At 50.3% G+C, this 10,241-nt stretch overlaps 1 protein-coding gene across 1 annotated transcript in view; it reads right to left on the reverse strand.

Annotated features, from left to right (window-relative positions):
- SLC18A2 (solute carrier family 18 member A2) overlaps positions 1–9,692 on the reverse strand; it is a 34,608-nt gene extending 24,916 nt beyond the window's left edge. The window contains exons 1-3 of the mRNA XM_057530825.1: positions 9,627–9,692; positions 8,993–9,141; positions 7,234–7,585 (exon numbers count right to left, since the gene is read on the reverse strand). Of these exons, the coding sequence (XP_057386808.1) occupies positions 7,234–7,585; positions 8,993–9,113 (473 nt within the window). The 5' untranslated portion in view covers positions 9,114–9,141; positions 9,627–9,692. The remainder of the gene's footprint in view (positions 1–7,233; positions 7,586–8,992; positions 9,142–9,626) is intronic.
- Between the last annotated feature and the right edge of the window lie 549 nt (positions 9,693–10,241).

Here is a 10,241-nt window from a genome sequence, read left to right on the forward strand (position 1 = left end):
CTCTGTAAGACCACTGTCTGTACAGGGCTCTGCCACCAGGCGGGTGGGGAGGTGGGGAGACCTTGGCCTCCTGGCATCACACCCCTGCCTGGACACCTGGCCCTGCCACTTAACCCAGGCAAATCTCCCCTCAGCCCCACAGAAAGACCACCACCCACCTCCCAGAGCTGGAGTGGGTATGAAATGAGATATGGATGTTAAACTGCTACCAGGGCAACCGGAACAGAAAAAGTGCCTCAGAAATTTTGTTTCCTCCCTCATTCTCTTCCTTTTTTCCTGTTTCTGCAGATTAAGCAAGCAGGTTGGTCCCTGCCATATGGACAGGGCATGAGAGTGAAGGCAGCTTCTTTCCCTCCCACCACCTGGCCTGAGAGGGGCCAGCACTGGCTGAGCTACTGCCCTAAAGGAGATCTGTGTCAGCCCAGAACAGCCCTGAGCATCTCCAGGCCTCATCTCCCTCCAGCCCTGGACCCTCCAGATCCTGGAGGGAAACCAAATGGGAACAGGAACCCCGAGTCCCAGTCACACAGCCTGGGAGGGCTCTTCTATTCCAGGCTTGAACAAAAAAATCATAACACAATACCTTCACCTTAAGGTAACACTCCATTCTCCAAGCACTTACACACGACCTCAATGATTTGATAAGGGCAGACGACCACCTCCCCATTTTACAGATGAGGAAACTGAGGTACAAAAAATGACTTGTCTAATGTCCTAGGGCTAATTTCACTCAGGGCCATTCAATCCAGTCCAGGACTTTTCCTTGCAAACTTTACTACCTCCTCAGGTATATGCCAAAAGGCATATGTGGCTTTAAATAGAATCCTTCTAAAAGTTCTGGTCACGCTTACAAATATTTTTAACTGCTTCATGTGCATCCAGAAACCAAACAGCATCACAAAATCATAGCATTCTCAGGCAGTCGCCCTCCCACAAACCCAGGCAAAGATTCCTCTACTGTGACCTGAAATGAGCTTGTAATTCACAAAGCAGGGCTTGAAGCCAATCCTGTGAACTAGGAAAGATACCAGAGTTCTGAACTGCAGTTCAGATGCCATCAAACGACAGCTTCTCCTGTCTCAACTAACACCAAGCTGACTGCTCTGTGCTCTTACTCATGTAGGAAAAGAAAGCCGTTCACAACACCAGGTCCAACATGGCACTGCTGGATACTGTTGAAGGAAACCTCCAGGAAACTCAGAGAACTCACAGGCAGTTTATTTTCTCAGCAACTACTGCATGTCTGGGGGAAGAATGGACATATGACTGCCCCGGAATAAACACAGGCTTCTCATCCCTTTCAACATCCTACTTGGAAAACCATACATAGGTCAAAGCTATTGGAATACCGGCAATATTATGTCCAGTCTACAGCCCAGCCACTGGCCAAGGTCACCTGGCAGGACACAGCTGAGGTGGGCTCCTTCTCACCAGGAGGATCCAGCACTCCCGGAGACTATGAGGGTCCCCTGTGATTCTCACCACAATTCCATGAGGCAGCTGGCTTCATCCCTATTTTCAGATGGCCACATTGAGGCTTGGGGAGCTGCCCCAAATTCAGAGCAATGGGCATGTCTCGTGTGTCTAAGGTGTGGCAGGTCCTGCTGGCATACACTTTGGTGGGGACACCAGTCACAGGAGCAGAGGTTCACACGGGTTGAGCGGAACCCAGGGTCCACAGTATCTTTTAAAACCAGCTGGCTCTGTACCCACAGGGCTGTGTGCTCACGGAAGATCCTTTTCACCAGGGCCAGGTGCTGTGTTTCCTTTAAAAATGCTGTAGCTGCTGTTTTGCTTTTTAATTCCTTTAGGATTTTAATAAAGCACAAATGGAATAACCAAACAGCGAAGCTAGGAGGAAATTCAAAGGCTGGCCAGTCCAAACCCCCAACATGCATGAGAAAACCGAGGTTCAGAGGTGGAGCGAGCCAATCGCTTCTGATGCCACTGGGCTCCCGCTGCTTCCTTCTTGCTACCAGACACATGTGCCCTATGTTTTCAACATCAGCCAAGCCGCTGGCAGGGCTGCCCAGTGGAAAGTGCTGGGCAGCGTCCTTCCCTGGAGCTCAGCCCCACGGCCAATGTGGCCCAAGGGGCAGCTCCTGGCTCTCCACCCTCAGACTCCCCTGGCCCCCTGAACACCGACCTCGGGAGACTTGCTCAAGGCCCCAGGGTCACTGAGTGATGGGCAGATCGCCACTGTCCTTTCTCCTTCCCCACAATGTCTCCTAAATGGACAGAACCTCAACTGACATTAGTCATAAATGTCTGATTCGGCCTCTTGTCCCAATTCAATGCCATCTCAACTAAAGTGCTACTAAGCAGAGCCACGTCTGATGTGGTAAACCTTTAACCCCATTATCACCCCCTCGTGAGTCATCCTGGCCCACAGTCATCTTCACAGAGCATCCGGGAGCAGTTAATCCAGTTGAATAAAAATAAAAATCATATATTTGAATCCTAGAAAAAAGTGCAAAGCAATAAAAGTTATATTCATTACACATCCCTACCCAGTCAGCAGAGAAACCCCACTATGTCTCTAAATTGTCACTGGCAATCAGTATTTATTCTCTAATGCTACTAATTAGTTTGTCTTTACCATAAAGATTAATGTAAGCTCTCTTCACAGGCTTGCTAACACCTGGGTTCCCTCTGCTGTGGTAAGTGACAAAAGCAAGGACACAGAGTAGGGGACAGGGAAGGGTACAAACTGTCACCAGAGGAGACAAGAGGTGACATCTCCCATTTCAATTACCTCAACATACTCCCCGGAGCAGTAAATGGAAAGGTATTTTACATTTGCTAGGATATACTAGGAAGCTTGTGGTCAACCATTTCATAAATAAAACAAAATTCTTAGGTTCAGCCCCTGAGTCTGTCTTTTTCAGCTATCAGATGTGTGTGGGGAATTACGCGAGCCTTGGATTTCTTATTCTCCAGGGTGTTCACTGACGCACAGGTCACGTGAGGGCTTTGCTCCCATGAGAAGTACCCAATTCCACGGCCAGCTTCTTCTGATTTTGAAGCAAAGACGCTGTCACACCGTCTCCACCACCCTAATGACATCGAGGATGGGAAAGTCCTTTCCAGAACAGCTGGTTTCCCTGTCCATGGAGGAGCTTTCTGAAAAGGTCACTGCTTATTCCTACAAAGCCCACTTCAGACCAACTGCCTGAAGCTAAAGGGGAAAAAAAAACCCACAGTAGATTTTGTAGAGATTTCATGCCCTGCAGCTTTCTCCGACTTTCAGATGTTAGCTAAGATTTGTGAGGAAAAATAACTGGCTTTCAAATATACTAGGTAACTATGGAAATAAATTAAGTCACTGATGCTGGCTTGATAAAAAGCAGACCACTAACACAATGACAAGCTGAGGAGGGAACCATCCCCAACCCTGTCCCCGGAGTTAACCCTTTCCCAAGCTGCCGGGTTCGTTTGGAATATCCTGGGTCTAAAGATGCAACTATTATGTAAGCCTTACGTTAAGCAAGTGAAGACCATGATGCCTCATTCTTAACCTGACTTACAGAAGAGAGAAATATAAAGGTGGTTTTCACAAACCACAGGCTGGTGTTTACCAGCCTGGAACATTCCTTTTATGTGTGTATGTCTAAAATCCACTTGCCGGGCCAAAAGACAACAGGTGTTGCTAGTATAAGTCCTTCTACCCCCTTTTACTCACAACTGCAATCACGAAATTAATAGTTAAACTGGAACTATAAAGTAAGTCACACAAGCCTCAAAGATGGCAATTAGATCAAGCAAGGCACCCACAGGCTTTGGAAAGTGCGTTACTGGACATGTGATCACCACACTCGCCAAAATCAAAAGGTCCTTTGCTCCCTATCTGGTCACATATTATTCAGTAAAAATATAATTCCCAAAGAGTAAATGAAACAGGAATTACTTGTATCATATTAACAGCCAAATGAGCATTTAAATGCTTCCCAAGAATTGTCATTTTTTTATTCTCAGGGTTTGGCATGAGATCTTATCCAATATTTAAAACAGACAGGCAGCCTGCGTCCTGTGTCACCACAAAGCCACTCACTCAGCAGCAACGTGACCATGAATTATGGGGCCCCAGGTTGTAATATGGGGGTTCGGATTATGACCTGTGTGATGTTGGGTGTCTCATTTCAGAGTGAGTCCCACTTACGGCAAGAAGCTTTAGAAAGGAGCGGCTCCAACCAGCCTGTCTCTATGGAGCTCCCCTCACATCTCTGGGGATGCAGGAGGCCTTTCTTTTCCCCACTATCAGAAGCACTGCAGAGACATTGGGAAGTTGGACCAGCTCACATCACGGGCTGGAAAAAGATATTTTTCTAGGGCCAGGGAGGTGAGGGAGGATCCATGTCCCAAAAATCAGGCTGATTTTTCCTAAACTCCCTCCCATTGAATAAAAATAGCACCCAACAACTTACTGTTTGGACCTTCCCTCATTCAGCCTGGCACAACAAGGGAGAGCCCGAGTAGATGCAAAAAAGACAGATTTTGACCTGCATTGTTTACATTTCGTAGCCAAAGGCACAAACTGTGTAACAATAAGCAGATGGAAAGAACGGGAAGAAAGGAAACCATTGGCCAGACTCTAGACAAATGCTTTCTCCTCCTGAGTAGCAAACCCTTTTGCCTATAAAATACTAAGATGGACCCAAAAGCTTTTGCTAAAGTCTCCTCAAGATCTGATGCTTCATGTTTTAACTACTCTTTAACCAGAAACATATTAACCAAGTGTAAAATGCTATTGTAAACTCACTTCTTTACAACACTGAAAATGTGAGTCACACGTCTTGTTGGTAATTGCAGATGTGATTGGCACAAATTACATCAGAAGGCTATTTGCAATGGCTCACAAGGAAAGAGTCTGTAAAGGGAAATGTATTTATCACTTCTCTGAGCAGAGCCGTGGAGTGCCCAGAAATGCTGAAAGTCCCCAAATTCATATCTACTGGGCTTGGAAAATGTTAGAAAAAAATTATTTATCATGATCATTTTGGAGGGACAACAGAGTTTGTTGTCCTACATCAATATTAAAACTTGTTTGCATTTCCACATTACAAGGCAGTGCTAGAAGATGAAGATTATTTTGAAATTTGCTGGAGAGCTGGGAGAAATCAGCTAGGGTTTAAAATTTTGCCCTCAATAAGTTCCAAAGTGGATTACGCACCATACCAATAGACTAAATCTCACAGGTCACTAAAGGAAATTAGTTTTCTCTCGGCAGATAATTTTTTGGGAGCCCCAAACATGAGCCTTAGGTGGCTCCAATGTCAAAGCGTTTGGAGTATTTACTACGGGAAAGGTCTCACTGGTTTTAAACAAGCTGCTGCCCGGTAGCATAAGTGAAGCATTAAAAACAAGAATGGGATTTTTTTGTAAGCTTTTCATTTGCCATTTACGTTTGGAAGATTGGAACACACATCATTTCAGCCGAGTTTCTAAGTATTACACTGTACAGCTAGTGACATTCACGTCCAAGTGATTGGCAAGGCGTTATTACAATAATGTCCTCAATTTTCCCATAGAGTGTTTGAGCTGTTTGCTTTCTCAGAATACAAAACCCTGAGCTGTTTTCTATAATTATACCAGATGCATTTTAAGAAGCGCTCTTAGGCTTGAGAAAAGAAAGAAAACCCTGTAACTACGAAGGTCTGTTTGGTTTTCCTCCTGAAGAACAGAGGAACCGCCGAACGTCACCGTGATAATGGTGCCTCTTGGTGGGCTCCCAGTCAGCCCAGCGTCCTGCCTTAACTTGCTCGGCATTTTATGCAGCAGCCTGATAACACTACACAGCAAACTGCAGGCTGGATGTGGCCTGGGATGGTTAAAATGGATTCAGTGGCCCTACTCGGCGCAGAAAATCGAATCACAGAAGTTGAAAATGTGCTTCCATCGGACTAACCATGAGTACGTTACCAGCAACCTGCGTGCCAGAGGACAGCTCGTGCGGAGGAGGGCGGGTCCCCTCTCTGAGCCTCTGCCAACGCCCCAGGCCTCCCACCCCCCCCGAGTGGGCCCCGCTCTGAGAAGGGTCCCCTGCTTGGTTTAACGCCTCTGTTGTTGCCATCTTGAAATGCTTAATAATATTTTAATAAAAGGCCCGGCCAGCCCCGCTCCACCTTTCCCAAGGCCAAAGCCTGGTAAATGTACAGGCCTCCCTGCTCCCAGCCTGCAGGGGGTGCTGGGCTGACCTGCTTAAAACTGTGCTCAGCTCCCTGACTCTGCAGCTTGGCTTCGGAACCTCTAGTGGGTCCCAAGTGCCCCCCAAACAAGCCCCACTCCTCTCTCATCTAGCATATGGGGCCTCTTATAGCTCAGCCCCGCCGGGTCCCCCCAGCCCCGCCCTCCTCAGTTCACCCCGCCCCCTCTTTTATTCTCTTTTTTTCTCTAGTCCTTGTCTTGGTTCCTGCTACTAGGCCTGGTTCACAGGTAGGACTCTGGGCACTGCCGCATTTTTCACACTGCTGCCTTTGGGGTCACACTGTTATATAGCGGCCCCCCACCACCACTCACACTCTACCAGCTCCCACTCTTTGCAGCTGACACCTCCTCCCCTCCTCTGTAAGCCCCCTGTCCTGTACTTGGAGCCCCCATATATCAGGCAGAACTGGCCCACCTCAGCTGTAGAAGAGCAAATACTTGCTGGATGGCCACCAGCAATGGAAATGTGAACAGTTATTCAAAGTAATGTGGGTCCCAAAAGACTCCAGAACATTGAGATTAATATAGAGCTAGTTTGGGCAGCTTGAATTATCCAGAAAAAAAAGCCTCTTCCCTTCGTGCATGTGGATGCAGCTTAGCAAGTGGCAGGGGAAGAACTGGTACACTGCCTAGGACCTCGGTGTCAGCGAGATGTTTCACATACGCAGCAGGACTACAGCTTATGTGCCACGTTCCCCACCTGGCCATCCCCACGAGCACTGACCACGCCAGCCCTGAAGGAAACCACCTCAGCTGTCTAATAGGAAGCTCATGACCAGAGGTGCAAGAGAAGAGAAAGCCACATGGCACGTACAATCCCCCAAGGATGGCCATGGTGGCAATGAAAAGGAAGACCAAATGGGAAATCGTGATTGACTAAGGACAGAAACATAAGGCGAAGGAGACTGGCTTTTTCCCCAGCTTTGGTTTTCCAGATTCTGATCAATGAATGAGAAGCAAAAATCCCAGGGGGAAGTGATCTGGAACAATATAAATATCACACTTTTTGACCAAAATGATATAACCCACCTGTTGGTCAACAGTCCTATGAACGGGTTGGTGAGGAGCTGGACGGTGGCTTTCGAGGCAAACAACAGGCCAACCTGCACGTTCTCATTCAGGAGGTCTTTGTCTCCACTGGGACAGTCGGAAGGGGCGGTGGACCTGTTAGTCACTGTGCGCTGCGTGGTGGCCTCATGCAGCAGCGCCCCCTGAAGGTGGCCGGTGCTATTGCCGGCAACCACGGTGGAGTTGTCATAATAGGAGAAGATGTTCTGGAAGCCGCTGACGGTGGAGGCTTTGAGCACTGGCTTGGCAGTCTGGATTTCTATAGCATCTTTCTCATGCTCGATGCTGTACAAGTAACTTGGGATGATGGGGACTGGGAACAAGAGCAGGAGAGTGGTGATTACACTGAAACCCTGCCCGGGACCAAAGCCAGCAAAACCGCGGTCTCGTCAAACGCTAAATGAGGCCCAGACAAGTGGCATGTCTGCCTCGGGAATGGGACCTCCGCGCCGACATTGAACAACTTCACGTTGCTCAGCTCTGCGAACAAAGCCCCAGAGGCTGTGAGAGCTCTCAGGGCCAGCTACTCTGCAGACCTGACCCGCCCCAGAGATCCCTGTTCTTTGTGGGCTTTCCCATTACAGGGCTCCTTCACAGGAATATTTTAGGAGAGCAAGATTCGGTCTGAAGTCTAGTCAGTGCTGACCTGGGGTCAACCAGTGCTTCTCAGAAAGAGGCTAGAAAGACCTTTAAGTGAATGAATCAAGGAAACAGAAAGCTAAATTTCATTAGGTGTCTTAGAAAAGAATAAACCTGCAGGAAGTAATAATTCGGAAATTCTGCAGCAGGCCCACTTCATCTTTCCCTTACTTGAGTGGGAAGCTTCAATGTTTCATACAACCTGGAAGATTTGAGACTTCTTGAGACTTTCGGAGAGGAAAAGAAAAACTGATGTACTGGAAGCTTTGGGCATGTGCATCACAGAGCATTCAAGACAAAGGAGGCCTCGGGCCCTTGTTACTGAACTCAGATGAGCGCCCCCCGCCCCAGCTCTGATATTCCTGGAAGTGAAACCCTGACTGTGTGATGTTCTGAAAACCATCGAGAGAGAACTTTAAATGGAGAGAAGGGAAACAACCCTTTAAAAAATCATTTTTTATTCATTAAAAATTGGGATTTTTTAAGGAAAAGCATGTCAAATCTGTTGCTGTTGATGGTGCTAATTAAGAGAACTGGATGTCAATTATTTAGTTTTTCAAAAATCCATTACAGGAAAAAGATGAAAACCAGTGCTGTTAAAATTGCTCTTGATGTGGGTCCTGTAATGTTTCCATGTCAAGTCATTTGTGGAATCACTACCTTTAAATGTCCCTTCCTTTTATGGAGGGAGGGATTTTGACCTGTTCCCTGAGGTGATAGACCACATTATTGACCCACCTTTCCGGGTAGCGTAATAATTATTATAACATTATTTTGAATCCTGGGAATTGCTCCTCCTTAACAGATTTTTTTTTATTTTAATCGTGTTGAAAGTGACAAGGGGAAGCAGGAAATTATCAGGAGGAAACATAAGTTCTGGGTTTTATCTGCTGTCACATTTTTTGACTGGACTGCCAGGAAAACAAAGCCACAAACACGGCTACTAGCCTAGACGAGGCAGTCTTGGGGAATGTATTTTTGCAAAACGTGTTCCCCAACTTTCCCGAACCGCGCTCGGGTAAGCGGGGCGCCCTGGGAAGAGGTACCCGGGGAGTGGGGGGGACGCCCGGTCCGTACGTACCCACGACGGTGAGCAGCATGTTGTCCAGCAGCAGCGCGAGGAACACGATGAACAAGATGAGCTTCCGCGAGTGACGGCTCTCCTGCAGCCAGCGGAGCAGTGCCAGGTCGCTCAGGGCCATGGCTCCGGGGCTCGGCTCCGGGGCTCGGCTGCGGGCGCGGCGCGCGGTCGGTCAGGGGCTCTGCCGGGCTGGGGGCTCCCCCAGCCCCAGGGCCCAGACTTCGCCCGGCCCGGCCGCCGAAGGGGCGCTCGGGGAGCGGCGCGCACCGGGCGGCGCCGGATGGTCCCGGGCGTCCCACCCTCGGCTTACCTTCGGCGAGCGCATTCTCACCGGCACCTGCGCTCCTTGTTAATAACGCCTGCGAGCGCCGTCTGGGCCCGATCCTGGGGGCCGCCCGGCTCTCCGCCGCCCCCGTGGGTCCCACTTCACCCGCTGCGCGCTCGGAAAGTGCCGCGGGACCCCTGCGCACCGTGCGTCCTGCGCCCCGGGTTTCCCGGGACGCCCTGGAGCCCCGCGCGCGGCGCCTCGGGGGGCTTCCCCCACCCTCGGCCGGGCCCCGCTCTCCCCCGCGCCCCGGGCGGCTATCCGTCCCCAGCGCCGAGCCCCGCGGGCAGGGAGCGGGGTCGGCGTTACCTCGGGTGGTCTGCGGCTGCCTGCCCCGGCCGCCGTGGGCTCCGTCCGTCCGGGCGGCTCCGGGTCGCAGTCTCCACCCCAGCGCCCGGCGGCCGCCGCTCAGTTTACCGGGTCTGGCTCTGACGTCAGGGCCGGCGGGGGCGGGGGGCTGGGGCGCCCCGGCCTCCGCCCTCCCGCGCCGTCACCGCGTCGGAGTAGCCACCGCCTTCCTTTCCCCGCCAGGTCCCCGACCAGGTTCTGAGCCCGGGTCCTAAGGTCGCCCCGTCCTGAGCAGACCCTCGCCCGTCCCTGCACTTGGCCGTGAGCCCTGGGAACCCAGGCCCGGGTGAAGTCGATGGGTCGCAGAGGGAGGATGTCAAAAGCCCCAGGGCGAAGGGTCAAGGATCCAGGGGTGAAGGGTCAGGGGCCAAGATAAGGAGTCAGGGATTAGTGGTTTCATCTGGCCCAATTAGGAGCTAAAGCTCTCTTTGAGCCTCCCTGTTCCTGAAATTGGCCGTGAGGACATGAAGGCTAGCGAGTGTGCCAGGGAAAGAGGTCTTAGGGTGTTGGGAGCCGGGGACCGATCTCTTTCCTGGAGAAGCCACTCTGCACCCCACCACCCCTCCCCTCTCCCAC

Source organism: Balaenoptera acutorostrata, chromosome 16, assembly GCF_949987535.1.
Source record: "Balaenoptera acutorostrata chromosome 16, mBalAcu1.1, whole genome shotgun sequence".
Lineage (NCBI taxonomy): Eukaryota > Metazoa > Chordata > Mammalia > Artiodactyla > Balaenopteridae > Balaenoptera > Balaenoptera acutorostrata.